The following is a 27355-nucleotide window of genomic DNA, read 5'->3' on the forward strand; positions in this document are numbered from 1 at the left end:
CCAGGTTTTGCTATGATGAAGAGTGAAACAAAGCATTAATTACTGGTCAAAAGATTGAAGTCAATATTATTATTTCAAGAATCATTATCAATATCTTTAAAATTGTATCTAAATATTAGAATCATTGAGCAAGTGTTAACCTATAGAGTAATATATTCAGCATATACAGATTACAGATGTAGGTAGATTCATTACCTAGGTACCTATGATGACACCTTCTGTCTCATGTAGGTAGTTCATGCATCAGTTTTATTTTATTTAACAATTTTAAATCAGTTGTAGGCAATTAAGGAATTAGTTGAGGGCTGCATATCTATTCTATTCACAAATATTGTGGCTTTATCTTATAAACTACATTTAGTAGAACTGGTGTTGCATTTCATTATCTATTGACAGAAATAATTGGAAAATGAAAATTTTGATCTTTTCAAGATCTCTGAATTATATATTTTAATCTGTTTACTTACTAATGTTTACTTACATATTTTTGGAGAACTAATTGTGTCCTACTTTGCAGAGCATGGACAAACCATCTTGGTCTGTACTTTGGTCACGTCCTTCCAGCACCATTTTTTGATTAGAAAATTGTCTTGTTGTTGACAATTTTTATTTGTATGGGCATACCATCTTGGTCTGTACTGTGGTCACGTTCTTCCAGTTCCATTTTTTGATTAGTGATGGCAGGGAAGATGTCGCGTCGTCGCGTGAAACTCTATGTTCTCAATTCTGAGCATCAGTGGGACGACCGAGGCACTGGACATGTCTCAGCAACGTATGTGCTTATATTGTCTTTTTGTATTATCAGTTGTTAGCATCAACCATATGCATGTATATGTTGGTGCCTAATCATGTCTTTATAGGTAGTATATATGATGTGTATATTTTTTGTCATTTTATCTAGGCATTCATTTTTCTTCCAGCTCCAATAGTTTATATATATGTATAATATATATATTTATACAGTGGTATATGTTATTTACTGGGCATTTCAAATTAACATCAATAAGAGTTTTTAGGTTGTTTATCGGAATTCCTTCCCCCTACTGTCAATAAAAGTAAGAATGCTGTTGTGAGAGTATATACCAATTAATGCTTTTATGAAAGACTCAAAAAAATCATTAGATATTCACCCGTCTTTGTGAATACTTTGTGTGAAAATCATTAAGTATTATATCTAATGAATTAATATTTATCTTATTTCAATAGAGGCATATGGTACTATTTGATAAATGGTGCTGCTCTCAGGTCATCCCTGTTGATCACTATTTATCTCCTCAAAAATCTTCTTTCTTTCATTTTCCATAGTATCTAATTTGAAATGTGTACTATTCTTCTCATAATGTTGTAAGAATTCTATGTGGTCATTCTATGTGCAATAATTTCATACCTATCAAATATTTTTTGTGTCCTGTTCTCATTATTGTATTTTGTCTATTTCATTCATGCTCATCCTTACTGATTTTATTCATCCTTCATTTTATTTAACAATTTCTTTTTTTCATGTAACAATGTATTCTTGCTTATGTCTGCTTCTTAGTTAATTTTTGTTCATTATTTTCTATCATCTATTTATTATTGCTTATGTCTGCTTCTTAGTTAATTTTTGTTAGTTATTTTCCTTCATCTATTAATTATTGCTCATGTGTGCAGATTTGTTTATCATCTCAAAGGCATCTGTCTTCTGGTGCTAGCTGAGGCGGACGGTGCCCCACTCCTGGAGTGCAAAATACAGGCAGACACAGCCTACCAGAAGCAGCAGGGCACGCTCATTGTGTGGTGTGAGCAGGACACATACGACCTTGCCCTCAGCTTCCAAGAGAAGGCTGGCTGTGATGAGATATGGGAGAAAATCTGTCAGGTAACATTACAGCATTTGGAATACTTGAACTTGATGATTTATATGATGAGGCTTGCATAAACATTTTAGATTACTAACACTGTCTTAACAATTTATGAAATAATGCAGAAATTTGAAGTTAGGGGTTGGACAAGAAAGCATGTAAAATTTTAGGATATATTAGTTGAAGGAATATTTTAATATTTTTCGGCTACTAGACTGAAAAAAATTGCCTTCAGGGGAGCGTTTACCCCCCCCCCCAAAATACTTACCTGAATGATCTTTCTGAAACTTTATACAGACATTTAAAACACTAATACAAGCATATTTTGTTAGTACGAATTTTTTTAGAAAATGGAGGAAAAAGTGAAATGTAAAGGAACTGGAAAAAGGGAGACTTATCTGATTTTGATTTACGAGCTAAAACATCGAGAGACAAAAATGTCATTCGATTTGTAAGGCAAATATCTAGTGACTCTAGAAGCCTCTTTATTAAAATTTATTCCCCCCAATCAGGGTTGGCGATTTTTTTGATTTCTTTAAAAAAAATAAAAAAAAAATCAAAAATCAATGATTTATTTGATTTTTTCATGATTTTTTTTATTTATTTGATTTTTTTGATTTTTTCAACTTTTTTGTCTTTTTGAAGTGTTATTTTTTATGTTGCAATTAGCCTACTAACAATAACAGTATATGGATCATATCTATACACACCGACTAGTAGTGACTGAGTGACTGACTGCACTGTTCCCATTTAATTCAGACCAATAAACCAATACTAAACATAAACTGAACGATAACCAAACAAACCTCATACAACTTTAAACGACACTTAAGTTATGAGAAAATCTAATACTGTTTGAAATGAACATGTGCACAATTCAAATATTTTATATCTATTCACTGCATTTAATTGTTATATATATAGTCTTATAATTGTAATTGTTTTGTTTCTAGTTTTAAATTCACATATTTAAAGATTGAAATTAAATATTTTAATTAGAATACTTGTATTAGGGTGGAAAATCTTTATAATTGCCCAAAAGGTCAATACAATCTCAACCTCCCAATATACAGGGTGGGGGAGAACCGATTGAGCAGTTTTGAGGGAAAATAAAAGAGTAATGGAGGTACATAAAGAAGAAAGTTTATTTTCCTAGAGGTTAGCATAACATACCATTTAGAATACTTATGTTTTGAAAACGATATCTGAAAGATGGTGGCTGTTAGCTGCAACACACTGTTGGAGTCGTTTTCAGAGGAGGGAGTAATCGTGATAGTGAATTCCGATCGCTATGCTGCAATGTTGCAAAATTTCTTGCAGTCCATGATGGAAAACATTGTTGAAAATGAAGCATTGGGAGACGTGTGGTTCCAGTAGGATGGGGCTACACAGCCCGAATGTCACTCAACACAGCCCGAATGTCTGTGTGAGCGAATGAATCGCTCACACAGCCCGAATGTCACTCAATGTTTTGAAATACATGTTTCCCGGATGTCTGGTGTCTCATAGGGGTGATTTGCAGTGGCCTGCAAGGTCACCTGATTTGAGCATTTGCAATTTCTTTCTTTGGGGACATCTAAAAGAAAGGGTGTTCAGAAGTCGCCCTCACACCCTACCACAGCTAAGGGAACGGATTATTGCAGCAGAGGTTATGGCCATACCTTGCCATAAGTGTGAACGTGCTGTAGAAAACTTCCGAGAACGACTCCAACAGTGTGATACAGCTAACAAACCCCATTTCCTGATATTGTTTTCAAAACATAAGTATTTTAAATGGTATGTTATGCTAATCTTGAGGAAAATAAACTTTTTTCTTTATGTACCTCCATTACTCTTTTATTTCGCCCCAAAACTGTTCAATCAGTTCTGCCCCACCCTGTATAAGCTAGCTAACACATTTAAATTGTATATTGTAATCAATATATAACAAATAGTCAAATAGTTAGACTACTTATAGCCTTATAAGAATTAGCTAAGCTGCTAGCTACGTACAATGTACTGCACACTTGATGCCTCTGTACCAAAAACATTCAATTTATTTGAACCTAATACACACTAAAGGCAACAAGTTTATATACCAATTTGTCATTCATAGTACATTTATCCTAAACCATGAATAACAATACCTCAATATAAATTAAAGACTGCCACTCAATATATTTAAATATATGAAAAAATCAAATAAATCAAAAAAATGGAAAAAATAAAAAAATCATGATTTTTTTATAAAAAAATCAAGTGATTTAATCACATGATTTAATCATTTTGATTTAATCATTGCCAACCCTGCCCCCAATATTCCTTAGTTTTTATTAACTGTTATCCAAACAATACATAAATAAGAAGAAAGGGCTCCTAGAGTTGATGAATATTCACTTAACAATTCAAAGAATGTGTTTTGTTGTTGTAGTTTGTAAATCAAAAGTAGATAACTTTTTAAGATGGAAATTTCAAATTGTTCAGGACCAGGACAGACAAATAAGTGAAAAAGGTCACAAAAGAAGCATATGATAAGAAATTGCTGGGTTTTGTATCTCTGATTTTCTCATTTTCTATTACATGTGTTGAGGGTACCATCATTTGCTGCGTGACTCCACTTTAACACATATAATTCACTGTGAAAACAATTTCTTAAAGAAATATTTATTCCAATTGTGAATAATGTTCATTTTTTACCAGTTAGAAACTGCCTCGCGCATAAACTAACGCACACACTTGAGTGCGGTTTGCTGCATTTGACGTGCCTCTTTTACTGTTAAAAAGTGTGAGCAGAAATCAAAATGCAATTTATTTCACTTTTAGGGATAAATACTCCCCTTGCTGTAATATTAGACGAGCAAATCTTAGAAACTAACTTGCTCCCATGAGATCCGATTCTTTAAAGTTGGTGATATTCTATTTCTACATTTAAATTAACTCATGATCATCAATTTTGGTTTCTAAACCTTAACTTTTTGTAAGGCTGATTTAAAATTTTGGGCATGGGATGATGTGCACTTCATCGCTTGACATATGCATGATAATAAAGCCTCAATGTTCAATATATGGTAACTTACGTGCCACAGAATAGAGATTTACTGTTAGGGTTGAGACTGCCTTTGTCCATACTTCTTTGAAGTTGAAGATAGGAGACATTTAAAGATTTTAACCTTGCCTTTGAATAAATAGTATGAAGTAATCTTTAATTTATCGGGACGGTTTCATATTATATTAGGCGCACTGAACACATTTGTGATTAGCTGAAACAATCTGATCAGAGATTCAACTTCAGAGTTGAAAAAGTTGGAAAAATTAAGATGAGTGAATTTTTTTTTTATTTATGAATAGGTACGGCCACAACTTGTTATCTTTGTAAAGATTGCATTGACACTGAATAAGCACCTCTTGTTTTCTTCAATGTACTATATGATATTCAGCGTTATATTTACGCTCGTTTTACTAACAGGTTCAAGGCAAGGACCCAAGTGTGGAGATCACTCAAGCGGTTGACGAAGAAAGCGAGGAGGAACGATTCGAAGAAGCCAACGACTCTAACGTTTATGTAGAGTTACCACCGTGCGAGATCGGCAAACTCGAGCAGATCAGCGAGGTGAGTTGTTATGGAAGTAACTCAGTGAAAATTTACAGACGCGGCAGCTTCTGATTTGGATTACCAGAAGCTGGGGCGACTCTAAATTTTGTTAGGGAAACTATCTTGCGCCAGATCAATTAGTGATCAGCAAGGTGAGTTGTTATGGAAGTAAACCATCGCTGCCATCTTGCGCCAGATTAATTAGGTTTCTGAAACTTCATACGCATATTTAAAACAATAATACAAGCACATTTTGCTAGTAGTAGTGACTAGTGAGATGAATTGTCTTAGTAGTGAACTAATTGGCATTTTGGGAGACTCAGGGTGGATATGAGTAGGCCTGAAGGATGTGATGCATCGTAGTTTACATTATATATTTATATATCATCTACCTATGTATTTTGCTCGTCTTAGCATGTTTGGAAGATCTTGATTATTAAACCTACTATTTGTCAAAACTTATGAGGATAAAACCTGTTGCAAATAACCTCTGTGTGCATCATTTCCAGATGCTTATATTGTTTAAAGTTTGCGGCATTCTATGTATTGACTTTAGGGCGGGTGAACATGTAACAAATGCATTATTTCTGATGTTATAATTTGGAGGCTCTATAATTTATCTGAAGAATATTTTCATGCAATTCCTGAACGCTTTTAGAGGTGGAGCTTCAAATTGCAATGGATGAATTTGTCACAAAAAGAACGATGTTGAAAATTGTATATATAAAATTGGACTATTCAAATATACTAATGGCGAACTATCTCACTGGAGATCACTTCAAATTTATGAATTGAATTCTATTGCTGAATGAAATTGCTTCCTTTATGATGAGCAAATGGCGGTTTCTGGCGACTGCATAGCGTCGAAGATCACGTGTTTGCATTCGGGTTGTTTTATTTTAGTCGCTAAATTAACTTGACTAAACTTACGTCACTTAGATGTAGCAATATATTTTGTTGGATGTTTCATTTACAATGAATTTTTCTGAGGATTTTCTGCATTTTTCGTCTGTATTTAGTTGCGCGGAACTTCAGCCATTCTAGTTCCTGTTTCTTATTCAGAGGCTTTTGAACAATTAAGTAATGTTGGTTCAGTATATTGTGCAGCAGCACTCAACCCTTAAAATTGTCCCCTAAATTGTGTAATTTCTGTGCAGCGCTCAAATAAATACCTACGCTTGTGCCCACAGTTGCTGTCGGGGTCGCTTCAGAATGTCAACAAACGAGACAAAATAGCGAACAGCATCGAGAAAGAGTGCTATATCAAGAAGCTCATTGACCTCTTCAGACTCTGTGAAAACGTCGAGAATTTCAAGTGTTTACACATTTTGTATGAAATTTTCAAGAATATATTCCTGCTTAATAAAAGTTCTTTATTAGAAGCACTTGTTTCCGACGAGCATATTTTTGATGTAATTGGTGCCCTTGAATACGATCCCTCGAACCCCACGCCCAAGAAACACAGGGACTTCCTTAAGTCCATGACCACCTTCGAGGAGGTGAGTAGGGTCTTTATATATATCACTTAGGCCTTTTTATATTCATCACTTAGGCCTTTTTATATTCATCACTTAGGCCTTTTTATATTATCACTTAGGCCTTTTTATATTATCACTTGGGCCTTTTTATATTATCACTTAGGCCTCTTTATATTATCACTTAGGCCACTTTTTCCGTGTCGTAGTAGTTGTAGGTCTTCATATCCATTGCTTGATGTTAGATAGCCCATTTTTCACATAGCATAGTAGTGGTAGCAGATGTTTCTGATAGGTTACTCAAGGTGAGCTGGCTAGGTGCTCTTGCATAAGGAGCAGTATGGTAGCAGGTGTTATTTTATTGTTCTTAAGAAGTGATTGCCTCAATCTCTTTCAAATAAGAGAGCAGTGGTTGATAACAAAAAAATTTTTAGTTCTATATTTATTAAGAGGCCCGTTCAAGGCGCTCAGCCGCGGTAATCGTCTATGGGTATTCTTAACTATGAATTCGACAGATAACTCCCCTCATAAATAAGATAAAAATCTGAAATTTGGAATGCTATCCTGGCTAATTTTTTTCAATCTGTGGATATTAAGATAAATTATATAAACACAGCGAACGGTTTATCTATTAGTGAAAAATAAGCCGCTGTCTGCAGTGAAGATGAGAAATTTTGCGCTAACTCGGGAAATAGAGAGAATTTAAATACATAGTAATTAAAATGTTTGTCTCGACGTAACTAAAAAATCCATGCACAATTAATGTACAGCTCATACTTCACTTTTCTCGCGCACCTTCGGCCCCGTCACTACGCTGCCAGACGCTGCCTGCCGCTGAAATTTACAATGCTCTCGCACAGTGTGCCGAGTTTAGAGTTGGAGCGTCCGTGAACGGGCCTCTTAATATAATAATATTCTTCATTATGGAAGTTTTAACCAAAGAATTTATGTAGTTACATTCCAAAATTTTCCTTCGTTCAGTTACATCGTGCTAACTAGTGAATCTCTTGTGCATAATAATTTTTGGATTGAAGATTCTTTACTTATGTTTTTCCAGAAAGTAATGTCTTCTTGAATATTAGAAATTTAAAAGCGAAGAAAACTCCACAAAAATTCAGCATTTCTATATTGAAAACGTTTCGGAGACCAGCTCCATCGTCAGTTCGATAAATCTAGAACACAAATACAGTCAGAAAATTAATAAAGTTTGGAAATATAAGAAAAAAAAAACAACAACAGAAGTTAAAACCTAAATTTACAGGCAAAGGGCAGAATAATAAAGAAATACCTATCTATTCACACTTTCTAATGGATAAGAACTGTAGGCAGCATTTAAACTAGGCTTCTCTTTAAAAATATACAATGATTTCAAAATGCGCAGATCGGAAGCACCAGAACTATAAGCTAAATTCTTGAAGTCAGTGTCGGACACCGGAACGTTGCACTGTTCGGCGTGAGTGCGCACAGCCGAATGAGGAGGGCGCGATAGTAACTGCCCAGTCCTATAACTCCTCCCTTTATGCTCAGCGACCCTAGTGTAAAGGTTTCGTGCCGTCATTCCGACGTACGCAGATGCACATCGTGCACAATTAAATTTATAAACTAGGGACGATCGCATGTGAGAAGGGAGGATATCTTTGTACCTAAAAAACGAACCTATTTTGAAATTGTTTACCAGTAAGATACGAAGATTAATGTCCGGAAAGTATTTCATAAATAAATCTTTTAATTCTCTTGACATAACTTCGGACGCATGACCGAAGTATGGAAAAGAACAGTAAACCACTTTTCTACTATCAGGCTCTGGAACAACTTCACTGTATCGCTTAGACATGAATTTCTTAATCTGGGTAAACACCAGGCCAGAAGGAAATCCATTAAGCGAGAAGACGTTGCGCAAAAATTCAAATTCAGAATGCATGGCATGGAAAGTCGAGCATATACGAAAGCCGCGGTGTAATAGTGTTTGAAGCCCGTTTAACTTGAATCTAAAAGAATAAAAACTAAAGAAGCTGGTGCTTAGGCTGGTGAAAGTTGATTTTCTGAAAACAGATGTTTGAAAACGGCCATTAGATTTAGTAATATTGCAGTCTAGAAAGGACAAACTATTGTTCGATTCAAGTTCCATTGTGAATTTAATAGAATTATGTTGCAAGTTTGGGTAATCGAAGAAAAGTTTTACATGAGAGGGATGCTTGAAAATAAGAAAGGTGTCATCGACATATCTGTTATAAAAAATTGGTTTAAGGGGATCGGCTACCCTCTGGAAAAACTTCTACAGTTATTATCCGATTATCATGAAACTTCACATACATACGTAAAAGGTAAAAAGAAATACATTTTGCTCCTATGTATTTTTCGGAAAAATTGATAGAAAACGTGAAATTCATAAAAAACGGCTAAAAAGGGGTACTTCAGAAAATCTATCTCCTCCCACAAATATCATCCTACAACATCGAGACACGTATAATTTGATTCGTAAAGACCATATCTATCGACTCTAACATCACTTTTTTCATTTATGCGTCAATATTGCCGTACATGGATCGCAGTAGTATCGTTGGAAAGCTCAGAATGTCAGCTTTAAGATGAGACTAAGCATGTAACTGCAGCACAATTCAAGTAGAAACTATATTCAAATATTTCAGCAGCTAATTACTTTATATCTAATTACTTGAAGAACTCTCTCACCCGCTTCCCTTTAAAGAGACGTCATGAACGTAAATAATGGCGTACAGCGATGGCAGTGGTACCATTGGAAAGAGCAGAATTCCAGCTTTCAGATGAGCACAAAAATCGAAAAACGCCAAAATTGAAAATTTTAGGGTAGCCGATCCCCTTAAAATCAGGAGGACAATTGGTCAGCCATGAAACCTCGTGAAAACACATAAAAATATTCGCAAAGGTTGGGCCGAGGGGAAGACCCATGCCCAAACCGTCAATCTGTCTGTAAAATTTACCAGCAAATATGAAAATCGAATTTAGAACTGATAATTCCAGCAGGGATTTAAAAAAATTTCGGTTCAAACCAATAACAGTATCATGAATATCTTTAAACAAAGTATTTAGACAGATCTCAATAGTTTAAAAAAGCGGTATATTTGTAAATAAATTTTCCACGTCAAAGGAAGCCGTTTTCAAACATCTGTTTTCAGAAAATCAACTTTCACCAGCCTAAGCACCAGCTTCTTTAGTTTTTGTTCTTTTAGATTCAAGTTAAACGGGCTTCAAACACTATTACACCGCGGCTTTCGTATATGCTCGACTTTCCATGCCATGCATTCTGAATTTGAATTTTTGCGCAACATCTTCTCGCTTAATGGATTTCCTTCTGGCCTGGTGTTTATCCAGATTAAGAAATTCATGTCTAAGCGATACAGTGAAGTTGTTCCAGAGCCTGATAGTAGAAAAGTGGTTTACTGTTCTTTTCCATACTTCGGCCATGCGTCCGAAGTTATGTCAAGAGAATTAAAAGATTTGTTTATGAAATACTTTCCGGACATTAATCTTCGTATCTTACTGGTAAACAATTTCAAAATAGGTTCGTTTTTTAGGTAAAAAGATATCCTCCCTTCTCACATGCGATCGTCCCTAGTTTATAAATTTAGTTGTGCACGATGTGCATCTGCGTACGTCGGAATGACGGCACGCAACCTTTACACTAGGGTCACTGAGCATAAAGGGAGGAGTTATAGGACTGGGCAGTTACTATCGCGCCCTCCTCATTCGGCTGTGCGCACTCACGCCGAACAGTGCAACGTTCCGGTGTCCGACACTGACTTCAAGATTTTAGCTTATAGTTCTGGTGCTTCCGATCTGCGCATTTTGGAATCATTGTATATTTTTAAAGAGAAGCCTAGTTTAAATGCTGCCTACAGTTCTCATCCATTAGAAATTGTGAATAGATAGGTATTTCTTTATTATTCTGCCCTTTGCCTGTAAATTTAGGTTTTAACTTCTGTTGTTGTTTTTTTTTCTTATATTTCCAAACTTTATTAATTTTCTGACTGTATTTGTGTTCTAGATTTATCGAACTGACGATGGAGCTGGTCTCCGAAACGTTTTCAATATAGAAATGCTGAATTTTTGTGGAGTTTTCTTCGCTTTCAAATTTCTAGTGAATCTGCGATTCAAGCAATCTAGTGACATTATTTCTTGAATATTAGGCTAGTCCACTACACTTCAGTATTTACCATGATACTTTAACTGAATTCATGCTTCTCTTGGTCAACTACATCCATCATTTATTTGCTATTTATTAATTGCTTACCAGTTTGCAATTAGCATAGGTATTAACCTGTCTCCATATGGTAGCTTTCCTCACATGAATGTTACCCATTGTTGATTTGTTTATCTGCAGGTCATCCCAGTAGAGAACAGTGAACTGCTGAACAAAATCCATCTAATGTACCGAGTTCAATACATCCGAGACGTGGCTTTACCAAATCAAACGGTGTTCGATAAGAACCTGCCATCCACGCTCACCTCCTTTATATTCTCCAACAAAGTCGAGATAGTTTGTCTTATGCAGGTATGAATTTTAGCAGTCGCCGATTCTCTTACTCACTTGCTGCTTTATTTTATGTCAATTCCCTAAATATATTTTTTTCTTGGAATGAACTTAACACGTTGACTTAGAAGTGGTACATATGCGTACCACGAAGCGTATTTCTCCATGACGTAGTGGTACATAATTCAGGGTTGCGAGGTAAACTAAAAAACGGCCGCGAACAAAAAAGGCCTACAACCCAATATATACTGGTATATTTGTAGGTTCCTTGGTTAAAAATTCCATTTATTTTTTGCAGTTTTTAAAATTTAATTAGGAAGTACCCTCATCATAAATTTTAGCCGGCCAACGGATTTGGAAAAAAAAACTTGATCGCAGAATTTGTCCGGGAAAAAAACCGTCTGGCAACCCTGTTGACAGACGTACAAAAAATAGTACAAGAAATGAAATAATGGTACAAAATGAAGCAATCGGAGTCAACGTGTTAAGGGGAGCATGTACGTAAAAAAACGTTATGTTCATTCATGGAAGGGTCGTTTTGAAACTCGGTCCGTGTATATAAAATAAAAATCTAAAATTTTTGTTCGTGTAAATTTTTAAAACAATGAAGGAAAACGTGAAATTCATAGAAAACGGCAAAATAAGCAACTTTACGAAATTGATGTGAGATTTTACCACCAATGATATGCTTATGATAGAAAGATGGTCTAGACTCTAGAGCATCCATCGAATTCATCCCGTACAGTGTAATTATTACAACACTTCTCTTTAACTTCACTTCTTGTTGTTTGTTTGTCTGCTACAAATCTTATAATCGATATTTAACACACTTCTACCTGTCCAATCGATCTGAAATATGGCACACATGCGTAAATTTGGAGACAGTGCATGAATCAATTGACAGAATAAATAATTATAAAATTTGAAAAAAAATTGTCATTATTAAAAAAAATTAAAAATAATTTCGTCTGCTACAAATCTGATAATCCATGTATGAAAATTTGACCTGTCCAATTGATCTGAAATTTTTCACAATTGCATAAAGTCAGAGACAATGCATGAATCATTTGACAGAATAAATAAATTTGAAAATTTACAAAATTTTGATATCTTAAAAAAATTTGAAAAACAATTTTTTTTTCACTATTTGAAAATTGAAATAGAAATTCATTGTACATGTGTAACATCCAAGACACTGGATTGGTCAGAAGTGTTGTCTTTAAAAAGTAATTTTTAAATGCATATTAGTTTTAGAATCTTTTTACAACACTTCTATTTAACTTCACTTCTTGTTTGTCTGTCTGCTACAAATCTTATAATCAAAATTTAACACACTTCTACTTATCCTATCGATCTGAAATTTTGCACACTTGCGTAAAGTTGGAGACAATGCAAGAATCAAATGACAAAATAAATTATTTGAAAAATTAAAAATAATTGTTTTAATATTAAAATAATTGAAAAAATAATTTTGTCAGCTACAAATCTTAACTGATATTTGACACACTTTTACCTGTCCAACTGTTCTGAACTTTTGCACACTTGTGTGAAGTCGGAGGCAATGCATGAATCAATTGACAGAATAAATAATTTTGAAAAAAAAATTATTTATAAAAAAAATTGAAAATTTAAGTTTTTTAATATTCGAAAATAAAATGAAAAATTCATTGTACATCTTTAACATTGGAGACACTGGATTCTTTAGAAGTGTTGTCTTTTGACTGTTTTTTAATGCTGCTTCTGTTCTATAACATAAAGCTATATTATAATTAATTATTATATAACAATTTATTATTTTTCAGGTTGACAAAAGGTTTCTGAGCGAATTGTTCCTGCAGCTGAGTTCTGAAGACGTTCCTGTACAGAAGAGAAGAGATCTCATCCTATTCTTGAAGGAGTACTGTATGTTCTCCCAGACGCTGCAGCCACCTAGCAGAGAGTCGTTCTACAAGGTATAATTCTGTTCTATGTAGCTAACCGTTTATCAGCGGACTAACTAAACGTCGTCAATGCCATTACCAATTATTAACATCATCAATGCTATTAATAAAGAAAACCGTGCTATTACCAATGACCGTCGTCAATGACCAGAGTTGCCAGAGTTACTTGGAGTCTATGTTCTATATACAGATACATTAGCTCATCAAACGCTAATCGTATCGTAGGACTAGGCGTGTCACTAGAGTTCTTTCATCAGTAAAAGTACGCCTTCCGAAGTGAAAATATCAACTGCCTTAAGTTTTTCTCAGAAGATTTTCCCCAAGGTGATTTCCCTCTAAATTTTAACCCCAAAATCCCACATATCCATTGCTTGTATTTTCTCATAGGAATTTTCACTATTTACTCATCAATTTATGACCCTGATGTTTACTTGCAGACTCTGAACACATTCGGCGTTCTGGGCGCCTTGGAATGCACCCTAGCCATCGACGACGCTGTAGTGAAGGCGGCGAGTGTGGAAGTTTTGGGTTTCGTTGTGAAGTTTTCACCGTCAATGGTGCGGGACTACATGATCCAGCAGCAGCACAACAAGTTGGATGAGGTGATATACTAATTAATCCAGCTGCACTGCAAGCTGCATTAGTTATTTTGCTACTACTTACAATAAGTTTCAGTGCCATTCAATATAATAAATTTGACTTGAGCTTTAGTATCGTTCAATATCTTGTTGGTTCATCAGTAGCACAGGATTTTGTGATCGGCTCCAGGGAACTCGCGTACTCTGCTAGTTAATGATCGCTTACTTTGATGTTGCTCCATGCCGTTCAACATCTTTTCATATCTTGTTAATGGTAATAAGAAAAAAATTGAAAAATGTCCTTGATTGAAAGTTCCTACTGAAGATATCCAGGTTATTTTTAAAAGTCTCGTCTAAATATTTACATGTTAACGATCAAGTCTGGATTGATGTTCATGAACTTTATTTATTGGCACCTATTTTTGAGCTGTTACCCAAGTAGTGCTTTAAGTTTGAGGCACGATAGCAGTAACGCTGTTTATAATATTTCATTATTATAAATTTCTGTTGTAACGCAAGATTATTCACAGGAACACTACCTGCTGAACATCATGGTGGAGCAGATGGTGGTCGACTGTGACCCCGAGATGGGAGGTGCCGTGCAGCTCATGGGCATCCTCAGGATCCTCATAGACCCTGAGAACATGTTGGCCACCAACAACAAGGCGGAGAGAGTCTACTTCCTCACCTTCTTCTACAAACACTCCATACATTACCTCATAGGTACAGTGTCTTTAGGAGGGATCACTTGTGTAGGTAGTGTGCCTCATCTTCTACAAACACTCCATGCACTACCTCATAGGTACAGTCTTAAGGACGGAGGTATCACTTGTGTAGGTAGTGTGCCTCATCTTCGACAAACAATCCATACATTACCTCATAGGTACAGTCTTAAGGAGGGAGGGATCATTTGTCTAGGTAGTGTGCCTCATCTTTTGCAAACACTCCATACATTACCTCATAGGTAAAGTGTCATAAGAATAGAGGTATTACCTCATTACCATTTAGGTGTGGTGTTCACTTTGACCGATTTAACTGCCTGCATCCTTTCCACAGGATGTTAGTTGTTAGCAAGATAGGTTCCTCGTGATATGACTAAACTCTTGTAAACCAGATGTGCCTTGGTCAAAAAATTATGTTCTGTTCTACAGCCGGTGCTCATGGCCGAATTAATTAACTAGTAATGTGGTCTATTAACCGAAATTGGCTGTTCTCTCTTCAGGGTGTGTGATTATAAAATTTGATGTATTTTTATCCATTTCCAGTTTCATTGCCTTCATTTTGCGTGTAATTTGAACCAATATTTCGATTATATACGCAGGAAGTCCTCTTACTTTATATTAATTTAGATACTAGTGCCAGGATATTGTATTAATTTGTTCTCCTCAGCTCCGCTTCTGAGTAATACGGTGGGCGATGTCGTGGTGCGGGAAGACTACAAGACGGCAAAGCTCGCCGCTCTCATCCTAGAGCTGCTCTCCTTCTGTGTCGAGCATCACTCCTTTCATATCAAGAACTACCTCATACACAGAGAACTCTTGAAACGCGTCTTGGTTCTTGTTAAATCCAAACACAAATTCCTTGTTCAATGTGAGGTTATCAATATGTGTGTTTCATACTAATCTATCTGGTGCGATGCTGCCCTCGATTTAGATTACGTTTTCAGGAAAAAAATTTAATGATATTAGTACCGGCTCGGTTTTTGAAGTGTCAGATTTATTTATTTTTCATAAATATTGAAATTTGTCTTGCATCATGTTGGGGGTGCCACGAGAGTCATGATTTAAATCGGACAAGTTGAGACTTTTATTATCGAGAGAGAAATTATTAAGTTCCTTCATGTTGAACTTGCGTATGAATGCACGCACCTTAATGTATTTGAGTTATGGATTAAGCGAATAAATTTCAAAAATTAATTTCTTTTTCTGTTGTACTTTGAAACTTGCTATATCAATACTTTTATGTTAAGTATTAGTTTGCCTTTGTTTATAATTATTAGTTCGTGTGACATCATTATTGGGGCATTATTGTATTTTCAGGTGCGATTCGGTTTATCAGAAAGATAGTGGGCATGAAGGACGAGTTCTACAACCGGCACATTATTGCTAACAATATTTTTGCTCCATTGATCAACGCTTACACCCGCAACGACGCTCGTTATAATCTCCTCGACTCTGCCATCCTCGAGCTCTTCGAGTTCATCAAGTCGGTCAGTAACGATTCGTAAACTACATATACATATTCGAAGGAGAATTGAGGTTTGCAATGATTTTCACTCCCGTTACGATTCCTTATCCAAGTACACTAGCGGGACTCTTGTGACTCGCCTTGCATGGTGCAGTCATTAGACAAGCGAGTCATGACGCATTTACTGCACAACAGTTTTTTTACGAAGTTCCTCGTTGCATAGCATCATGGGTTCAAATCAACTGTAAATTTAAAGACATTTTTTTTATCAAGATTTTTCCGTGTATTTCTAACTTTCTTCTAACAATCTATCCAGTGGTAATCAAGGTAACCAATGTTCACACGTTGGTTACCTTGATTTCAGTAATCGCACAGCACAATCGTAAGATTTGTAATGTATAAACGCTGCTGAATTCCTCTGAGCATCTATCAATACTCGGGACTAGGCAGAAATACATCTCTGACAGTTAATAAAAAGTCTTGGTTGACTGAAAATTGCATTTTTTCGTTTTAATTAAAAGCGATGTAATGTAAAAATTTGTAATTGATTCAGACACAGTGCATTGATAATACCTACCTTTGTTCCAAATTTCATTTTATTTCTGTAATTTTTCTGTGTGTTCACATGTTATGACTTTCATATTCATATACATTTTCTCATTCAGGCAGGTTTCATTAAAGACCAGTCCAAAATCGACAATTTTCTGCTTTTCCTGTCGTTATGATCATCTTAAAGCTGACATTCTGACCTATCCAACAGTACCAAAATCATCTCTGTACGTTGATTTATGCGTTCACGACAGATCCCGAAAGACTTACCTTTTGTCGAGTCCTTCGCAAAACCCTACCAAGAATATTAACGGAACCTGCACATATAAGCCTGGTCTGACGGCCTTGAACTTAGTTACCCCCAAACTGTCATGTGGGAAGGTGTCATGCAGTCGTTCTCTACATCGCTGACTCGCTTCTAAGTGAAAGAACACGTAACTTCGCTATTATAGCTACGGTAAATGGCTATATTTAGCGCGGTGCGATTGGCCAGCCGTATCGTGACTGACAGCTGGACACTACAAGGAATGATAGTGACACCACAAGGAATGATAGTGATAACATAGAGCTGGACACCACAAGCTGGACACCACAAGGAATGATAGTGATAACATAGAGGAGATATGGGAGCAGCAGAGAAATGCCTGTACAAAAGCGGCAGAAGAGGTTCTTGGGTACAAGAAAAGGGTAAAAAAAACATGGATCAGCAACGATACTTGGAGGCTGATCGACGAGAGAAGAATTGCCAAGATACGGGTTGAAAGCACCCGATCAGAAAGAATTAAAAACAGAATGAGAGAAGAGTACAGAGAAAAGGACAGGGAAGTGAAGAGGAGTGTAAGGGAAGACAAAATGTGGATGTCGGAAGAAGCGGCGAGAGCACAGAACGCAGCAGAAAGCGGAAGACAAAAGAATTGTACAGTATTGTGAAGCGGCTGACAGGACAGAGTACCAGCACCAGGCAAACTGCAGCAGTGAAGAGTGTGAACGGGGAGCTGCTGAAGAGCAAAGAGGCCAGAATGGCGAGATGGAAGGAACATTTTCAGGAAGTTCTCAACAGAGAAGCACCAGAGGAAGTGGGAGAGGAAGGACAGGAGCTCGATATCTCAGTTGAGGCACCAGATGTGGCGGAAATAAGGGCCACACTGAAGACCCTCAGGAATGAAGGTGCCCCTGGGGCAGACCAAATTTCAGCCGAAATGCTTAAAGCAGATATCGAACGGACCAGCTTAGAGTTGAAGCGGATATTTGACCTGATTTGGGACCAAGAGACGGTGCCAACACTGTGGACCAAGGGACTCATTTGCAAAATCCCAAAACGAGGGAACCTTCAGGACTGTGGAAACTGGAGGGGAGTTACATTGTTGCCTCTGGCCAGTAAGGTGCTCAGCAAGATCATCATCAACAGGATACAAGGTGGAGTGGATACATTGCTCAGGAAGGAACAAGCAGGCTTCAGGAGGGGAAGAGGAACTGGGAGGGGAAGAGGAAGTGGAAAGCTTCACATATCTGGGTGCAAACGTCACTAAGGATGGTGGGAGCACAGTGGATGTGAGGAGACGAGTGGCAATGGCAAGCGCGCAATTCAAAAGACTAACAAACATTTGGCAAGCCAGAAACATCAGCAGAAAGACCAAAACCTCCCTGTTCAAGAGCCTGGTTCTTTTAGTTTTGTTATATGGATGTGAGACCTGGAAACTAACCTAAGGAGAAGAGAGAAAACTAGATATCTTTCAGACCAAATGCTTATGGAAGATTTGCAAGATCCGATGGCAGCAACACATCTCAAACAAGACGGTTCTTGATATGACAGAAGTGGAGAAAATCAGTGATGTGGTGAGGAGACGGAGGTGGAACTCGGTGGGACATGTGTTGAGGAGGGACAGCAAGCGACTGTGCTGTGGCCCTCGGGTGGGCACCTGAAGGAAGGAGGAAGAGAGGACGCCCAAAAACAACTTGAAGGCGAATGGTGGAAGAGGAGAGAAACAGAGCAGGCTGGAAATCGTGGAACATAGCACGGCAGGCAGCTGCAAACCGGACCCAGTGGAGGAGTGACGTCCAAGCCTTGTGCGCCTTATGGCGCGGAGAGAACTGAACTGAACTGGGCCTATACTTTCAAAAAAAAATTGAGAGATCGTAAGTTCATCAGCCAATCATTGACGGCTTTTCGAGCAAAATCCACCAATCATAGACAAGAAAATAGTGCTTAAGTACTTACGTTCACTTAGCGAATTTTGAAGGTATGGCCCCTGGCCGGCCGTTTGTCGGCTCTCCTGGACATTCCTTAACATCGCACTTCCTCTCACTGCAAACCTATCTCCTCCTACAGTTTTGAAGCTACAGAATTGAGACACATATCATTCGATTCACAAAGAAAAGAAATAAAGATTGGTCAATGATTTTTATAATTTCGTTATAGTTTGGATTCTATTTAGAAAAAAGGAGGGGGCGGAGGGTAAAAATCGAAAAATTTACGAAAAATTCCCCCCACCCACAAGAATTAGAATTTCGAAAAAGAAATGAATGACCAATCGATAGATATGGTCTTAACGCACCGAATGATATGTGTCTCGATGTTTTAGCTTGAAAATCCTAGGAGAACGTGAAAGAAAATCACGTTTTCTTTCATTTTTTTAAATATTTTACACGAACAAAAAAGTCTTAGATTTCTGATTTGCACATGTGAACCAAGTTTCAAAGTTATCCGTCCGTAAATAAAAAAGTTTTTCTGGGACCTAGGCGCTCCCCTTAACTATTTTTGTCAGTGATTGGTGGATTTTGCTTGAAAGGTCATCAATGCTTGGCTGATGGACTTTCAAACACAGTTGCATCCAATTTCTCAGCCAATCTTAGGAGCTAAGGGATATGGCGCTGTGATGGAAGGTATATATGTATTATATATAGTCTACTCAAGCACATGTTGAAAATGTATATACAGGGTCATCAATATTTAGCGTTACAACTTTGAGTGGTTAGAACTATGAAATGAAACACAATTGTGAATGTTTGAAAATGTATTTATGTAGGCAGAGGTTCAAAGATACAATTCCCACAATTTCATTCAATATGTCCACCATCTGCATCAATAACGAGTTGTAGACGCTTAGAGAAAGCCTTACACGAGTCACGAATGACACTCTGCGGGATTTTGGCCCACTCCTTCAGCAGTTTGACCTTTAGGGCGTCCAAACTGCTATGGTGAACGGTCGAGACCTTGCTCTCAAGGTATGACCAGATCCCAAAATCCAGAGGATTCAGATCGGGTGACGATGGAGGCCATTCATCTTTGGTAATGAAGTGGGGAACATTCTCGGACAGCCACTCCTGAATCGATTTGGCCCCATGGGATGGTGCAGAGTCCTGCTGGAACGACCAGGGACGTTTTTTGAAATGCTTTTGTGCCCAGGGCAACAATGCACCAACAAGGATGGCATCTCGATAGTTCTTCTGATTCAATTTCACCCCTTTGTCAACAAAAAAGAGGGGACTCCGTGAGGACTCTGTTACGGCTGCCCAGGCCATCACTGAGGTCGGGCATTGCTTCCTAGTCACCATTCGGGATCCTTTGTCCCGATTCTTCGACCAAATTCGATCATTTTGGTAGTTGAAGTGGTGTTCAACATTGAATATCTTCTCATCACTGAAAACGAGGTTTGGCAGCGTGCTATCATGAATGCGGGAAAGAAGAATCTTAGATCTTTGGAGACGTTTGTCAACAACTTGAGCAGACAGTTGGTGTTTTTTGACACTATAAAGATGATAAATGATAAATAATGATAAAGATTAATGAGAAGGTGTAAACAAATGACAAATATCGAGGACAATTATCAACAATTGATTTTGAAAAAAATGTAACGCTAAATATTGATGACCCTGTACTTGCCAAGATGCCAATCTGGCAAATAGATCTTCATTGTTGGGGTATTCTGCTTATTGTATAAAATTGTTGGACTGTTAATGTGAGCTCTTAGATTTTACACTTACCAAAATATGTGATTCTTAAGTTACAAAAATATCAGGAAAACTTGAGTTTTCTGTGCGTGCCTCAGGCCTGTGTTCTAATGTGTGGGTGTTTACACATGGCAAACTGTAAGGAAATCACACAACCACAACAGCTAAAAATTTTATTGAAACTCCAACAGATAAGACTTTGGATTCAGCAAAGTAGACTATACAAAACTACAGTGAGGAAACTGAAATTGGAAAAAATAGGTCTTATGACATGAATGCCGGAGCTTGAGAAAATACTATAGCAATTATGCTCTGTATTTCCAATTTAGTGGTACAAGACTTGACAGTGAACACATTTCCCAGTCCAACTTTGAATAAATAATGAATATTGAATACTGCAGAATTTACCAGTTGCCCTGGCACCGCATCTCATACATGGTATGAGATGCAGTGAGAATACCAGAGGTTATACTGTAAATTAACGGTTAAAAATCAGATTGGACATACAAGTAAGTGCTATAGGATCCGTTTCAATTCTTCATTGTTAGGGTCAAGAAATATATATCCATTATACAAAATAAAATTAAATATCATTAGACTAGCCTTCTAAATTATTACCGCTGGCTCAAGTGGTTTGAAAGCCGTTCAGAGGTTAATGGTGTTTAACAGTGCAATTGTTAGGAAATTTATGAATGGCCAACCCAGCTTCACTAAGTAAATTTGGTTAAAGCACCACAAGGCATTGTTGAAGCTCAAAAGCCAGCAATTCAGCGAGTGCAATTAATGTGTCAAAGAGTCTTTTAAGTGTTGGGCCAGATCAAAGGAGTGACATGACATGCATTAAATGACAAGGGGCCCATAACATGCAATAAATCAAATAGTCAAAAGGAAGCAAATTGCACTTGTGCTGCTGTGAGTAATACAGCAGCCAAAAACACCATGAGTCGCCTCCATATCCCATGAGCTTTCAAATAATAATGATTGGTAATGCTTCATTGGTTTTCTTGAAATCGATAACCAACCTAACTTAATCTTTAAGGTCTTTGTCAAATTAAAATTGGAAGTAAATTTCAATAAACGGCACTAAATTTCTTATAAAACATCACATACCAAATTGAGGAGCTGAGATTTATATGCATATCTACCACTTGTATTGACCAACAAATATTCACCAACTTCTCAGCACGTACCATTAGTTCCTTTGAACTCATGGGAATATGTCAAAAAATATCTGTGTTGGATATAATCCAGTCCAATATCACATGTTTGATACATTATTGTTTGAAGGTTTTGTTATTTCTTCTTCTCAAATTATTCTATACATAGGAAAAGACTCTAATGGATAGTAATTCTTTTCCTAAAGCTTTCTCTTCAAAAAAAAAAAAAGAGTCCCAAAATCTGAACTCTTGCCAAGTTAGAGTCATGGGCTTGTTATCATTTCAAGTTTCTGTACATAACCTTTCTCATGTCTCTTGGTGCTGGCAAAAAGAAAGTGTCTATTTATTTAGATTGTAGAACTATTTCATTTGATTAAATAGGGCGTTTTTTTAAGTTAGTTTTGAGATTTTTCTCTTTTATTATATTTCTGTTATTATACCGGCAATCGCTTTAATTTCGTCAGGTTGGGTCCGCAGTGGTCAGTAACGGCACGTGAATAGGTTCTTGTATGAAAAGGACTCGGCAAAATAGTACAAAGAGAGGGTTGTAATGAAACACTGATACATTTTACATTAAATTGGAAAATTCAAGTTCACATCCTACGTTAACAAAAGTCTCTAGTACATGAAAAATGTAATTTGACACATTCAAAATTGAGAACCTATCAGTTTACATACGTTGATAAATTGCAGTTCCGTTGAGCCGTACGACCGTTGCAAACGACCGTATTTGATGTTGATTTTCTTGACGTGCTCACCGGACTCATAGATGCCTCGATAGTCTAGGTTTCTCGCGAGTCGCGACCGTCAATGTTCGAAAACGACAAACCGCCGGCCTCACGGCCGCGTCCGTTGCAAAGTCCGCTGCAGACTGTGCTCGTGACCGTGACTTTCGTAGAACCAACCCTTGGCGCGAATTTTAAGGTCCTTATATACGCTAGTGTCGCGCACAGTTAAGCCTATACCCTCGAAGTGACGCCGCGACGGTTGTGAGTTCCACAAGGTCAGCACCTTTGATACCCTCGCCGTTTCAAACTATAAACAACCCTCGCTCTCCCGGTCTCGAGAACAACAGCACCTTATTTACAAGCTTTACACAGTTCCACCCCAAATTCCTGTTGCCTTCTCAACACTTTACTCTAAGTCTCTAACTTTCATAACTCAATTTACGAATTAATTCACCCACAGACTGCGTTCTATAAAATATAATATAATTTTAAGTCAGAATTACCGACGCTCTAATCACATTCTTGATAAACAAACAGCTGCTAATTGTAAAGTTAACACAAAATGTTGGTAATTGTCATGGAATTAACTTAAATGTAATGCAAAAACTAATATTGAATCTCATTCTAATGCATGTAACCACAAGTTAATTTATTTTGCTTTCATGGCCGTGAAGCTATTTATTTGTCTTGGGAGGCGGAATTTATTTTATTAATTTCTTTCTTCTTTTGTGAGCTGTATTTGTAACTGAATGCTGAAATGTGTTAAAAATTAACTCAATGCCTAGTGAATCCACAGATCTGAATCATGTCACTACACTAATTAAATTATTTTCAACTTTTAAAATTTATGAATTTTGGATATGCTATAGAGAAACTTGTTAACTAATTTCTATCATTCTTTCGAAAGAACTGTTCAAAATTTCAGTTCTGCTGAGACAGATTTTATAGAAACTAATATATTCAGAGGGATAATCTGAACTGAAACATGTCGGGGAGGTGACCTTGCACTAAAAAAAATATATATGTTCTGCGATGTTAAGAATCGGCGACAGGCCTACGGCCTAATAAACGCTGAAACCGCTATTATTATTAATATATATTTGCCTAAAACTGAGAGACTTTTTTCATAGTGATGAAGAAAATTATTTTATCTTCTAGAATGTGAAATTTACATTTTATCAATTAACATTTTTGACAACTAACTATCTACATTTTACTTGAATGCTTTTCAGACTGTGCCTATGGCTGAGTTAGTGGATATCAATACAGCTACAGTGAAGGATCTTGAGACACTTAAAGGAGTTGGACGTATCAGAGCTGAGAATATAGTTGAGATGAGGAGGGTGAGTGCTTTACCACATCTTTTAATTATTGCGCTTGCTTAATGATGTTCAATTTGCAGATGTGACCATAAATTTGTTTTTATATTTTCCTTTATGATGTATATTCCTAAAAGAAAATGAACTGAACTCTGGAAACTTCATTTGTTAATTAAAGGAATCCAATATGTTATTGGCCATATGGTGGAAAAGCTGAAATTATTCTATATTTTTTTTGGTAAAATTACAGGAGTTTAAATTTCCACTTCATCACTTATGGCCTCTAAAATCATGAGGTTTAATTGTAATGATATAATTCACTATCTCTAGTTTCATATTTTGTTTTCAGTGGAAAGGTTCATTCAATAGCTTGGAAGAACTTCTCGATGTACCTGGGATCGGTCGCAATGTGTTGCATCAAAACAAGTGGGTTCTTGTTTGTGAAGTTCCAGTGCAGAAGTTGAAGACTTCACCTGACGATTCCAGCCGGTCAAGTAGCCGTGCCTGCCTAAGTAGCACACCTCACAAATCTCTGCGCTCGCCTCCAGTTAGTGCTAGTCTCATGGAATACTTTTATAGCAATAGGCCATGGGCCTATTTCTTCAATGCCGACACTATTCATGTTTTTTGTGTCTCGTTCAGTAATGTAATCCATGCAGTGAAAACTGCCAATTAGCTATACACCTCACATATGTTGCAAGTATTTAGGTTAGATAATTTCTTGAATATTATGTTTCATGTTGTGTCACTCAGCTAAGTGTCATACCACAACATGTATAAGGAATTATATTTTTTTTTGCAAAAAATATTATGCAGGGTATTTTGCTTGTATAAACTTTTTATTTTTTGTCATTCTGTGTGGATTCTTGTAAACTAGGGATGATTTTACTGTTATGCATTACTTCATAAGTATTTTTGCAAAGCACTGGCAAATTACTTATAGTATCTATAAATTTAATCCTTGATCAGATTTACCTTACCCTGGTGTTTGAGAAGGAGTCATCATTATTGTATTGGGGCATTAACAGCGGTGGTTGCTGACAATAGGCTTGCTATATTATCAAATAAAATTTGCCATAAGTATTCCTCACTTAATGCCTTTTGTTTAACTATGAATCTGGAGATATTCCATTGTCTTGCTTATTTTCCCTTGTAGAATGCTTCAATACTTTTGCATAATAATGCCACACCATGGAAAAAACTTCTGTTGCTTTTTCAGTTTTAGTATCAAAAAATTTATTTTTATTGGATAAAATAAATACCACATATGTTAAATTAAATAAATACCAAATTTTCATCTTAATGTAACAGTGTTGCATGCATGAGTGGAAAGACCCTGCATCGCTGGGATCTTCAGCTAATATGCAGCGACACGCTGATGACCCTTCCTTGGGTCTCCCACTCAATCCAAGCTCAGTTCCAGCTGACACTACTGGCCCAGCAATTGCTAATTCAAAATCCGAAGCAAGGCAACTCTCCGGTGCATCCAAAAAGGAAAAGAAAACAATGACCACTAAATTTGGTTCGGCAAGATCTGCTGTTTCTGTTTCTAGCAATATATTGTCTGAGTCTGCTGTTGGTGCCAAACTAGACGCAGGTAACAAGAAGATGATTAGTGATCCCTCTACAAGGTTATCACAGTGCCATGGTTTGTCATCACTGGAAATTTCAGAGGGGAATAATTTGCCCCCATGTTCATCAAGCAAGTTATTTATCAACAAAGTGCGTTTAACTACATCAAAAAAGAGGACTGGCTCAGAAGTTTTCCCCACCTCAGTTATCAAGAAAGCTCGTATCTCGGAATATGGCTATTTGCCAGAGCTACTTACATATAACAATGCGGCCAGGACTAAGTCAGCTCAGCATATCGCGCCGTCATCTAAGACTGCAGCCAGGGCTGACCCTGCTCAGCATAGCGCCTGTCTCTTATACACATCTAGATGTGTATAAGAGACAGCNATCGCGCCGTCATCTAAGACTGCAGCCAGGGTTGAGTCTGCTCTAAATATTGAACCATCATCCAGCAGTACAGTTAAAATTCAGTCTGAGCAGCATAGCGAACCGTCATCCCACAGTGCAGCTACAGCTGAGCTCGATGCCTTCTTGGCTCGCAGTTCCAATTGCAGTTTGTCTTCAGATGTAGCTAGAAGAAGAAGGCATCAAAATAACCAAGACCCTTGTTGTCTTCCTGGCAATTGCAGCAACCTTCAGTCCAGCCGAAATCAAGTTTCATCAATTGATGATGATATTAAAACTGTGATTTCAGAATTTTCCAAGAAGGTAAAATATTTGTTGCACCTCTCCAAAAAGTACCGCCGACGCTGCGATAAACTTTCGATGGACATGCTTGGATTTACTGAGAAGCTGGGACCATTGAAATGCCAATCTCACCTGTTGAAACTTGATGACGTTTATTCTGAAATGTTGGAATGCAGCACCGTGGCCAAGGATTCTGCTCGCCGACTGAGGAGATGTTGTCGAACCTTTAAGGACGAATTTGTTTCGTTGCAGCCAAATCATTGCAAGGGACCTGCAGGCTCGTCTTCTAGTCTTTCAAACCAACTGGACTCTTCTCGTAGAGAAATTCATCTCAAACCTTCTCCCATACCAAACTCCTCTTCCAATGCTGCCGAGAAACTTTCTGTTGCTTCGAATGAGGATTTCCCTGCTGCAACTGCTGATAGTCCTATCCTTTCCACTGCTGCTAGTTCTCTCTTTCCATCTGATGCTAGTGCTACCCTTTCTACTGATGCTAGTGCTACCCTCTCTACTGATGCTATTGCTACCCTTTCTACTGATGCTTGTGCTACCCTTTCTACTGATTCTAGTGCTACCTTTTCTACTGATGCTAGCGCTACTTTTTCTACTGATGCTAGAGCTATCCTCCCTACTCATGCTAGTGCTGCCCGTCCCACTGCAAGAATTGCTCTTCCCATTGCTGCTAGTGCTGCCCTCACTGATGCTAGTGCTGTCCTCACTGATGCTTGTCCTACCCTTCCCACTGCGAGTATCGCTCTTCCCATTGCTGCTAGTGCGGCCGTTACCACAGATGCTAGTGATGCTCTTCTCACTTATTCTAGTCTCATTGTAACGGATGCTAGTCCCAACATTACTGCTGCTACTGCAAGTTCAGCCACCAGCCAGCCAACGTGCTGTTGCACCGATGACACCATTTATATTAAGGAAGAATTGGCAGACGATGGAATCAAAGAAGAGCCCAATGTTGAAGGTGACGAAGCTGCTGCTTCTGTTCTTCCGACTAAGCCTTGTCATCATGACGACAAAGCAGAGCTCTTGGATACAAGTATCGATATTAAATTGGAAGATATTACAAATAGTCCTGAGAACTATGTTCTATGCAATACGCGCCATTTCTCGGCAAATGACGGTCATGAATCTGGTGGAGCTGTCGACGCCGTTCCTGTTGTCCGGCGTTACCGTGGCATCGCTCGGGCGTCCAAGAAGCTTGACTTGGAACAGAGCACCAACGCGGATGAGGATAAGAAAGCTAATGACCTACTCGAAGCTTTGAAAAGAATTTTTTCGTAG

General features: G+C 37.4%; 1 protein-coding gene across 1 annotated transcript; it reads left to right on the forward strand.

The window, feature by feature from the left end:
* The first annotated feature begins 516 nt into the window (after positions 1 to 516).
* Positions 517 to 27355, forward strand: LOC108677727 (serine/threonine-protein phosphatase 4 regulatory subunit 3B). The gene is made up of 14 exons (XM_018165997.1): positions 517 to 772; positions 1651 to 1858; positions 5287 to 5430; positions 6603 to 6911; positions 11248 to 11418; positions 13200 to 13349; positions 13775 to 13939; positions 14446 to 14638; positions 15305 to 15505; positions 15955 to 16124; positions 23720 to 23830; positions 24156 to 24353; positions 25118 to 25723; positions 26318 to 27355. Exons 1-14 carry the CDS (start codon positions 678 to 680, stop codon positions 27353 to 27355), a joined length of 3759 nt encoding a protein of 1252 aa, XP_018021486.1. The 5' UTR covers positions 517 to 677.

Source organism: Hyalella azteca, unplaced genomic scaffold (assembly GCF_000764305.2).
Source record: "Hyalella azteca isolate HAZT.00-mixed unplaced genomic scaffold, Hazt_2.0.2 contig13440, whole genome shotgun sequence".
Lineage (NCBI taxonomy): Eukaryota > Metazoa > Arthropoda > Malacostraca > Amphipoda > Hyalellidae > Hyalella > Hyalella azteca.

Bases quoted from the DNA above. Each gene is read 5' to 3' on its own strand.
- LOC108677727 (XM_018165997.1), top strand. From the start codon at position 678: ATGGCAGGGAAGATGTCGCGTCGTCGCGTGAAACTCTATGTTCTCAAT. The intron at 5,431-6,602 runs GTGAGTTGTTAT...TTGTGCCCACAG, and splicing joins AACTCGAGCAGATCAGCGAG to TTGCTGTCGGGGTCGCTTCA. The intron at 13,940-14,445 runs GTGATATACTAA...GATTATTCACAG, and splicing joins AGCACAACAAGTTGGATGAG to GAACACTACCTGCTGAACAT.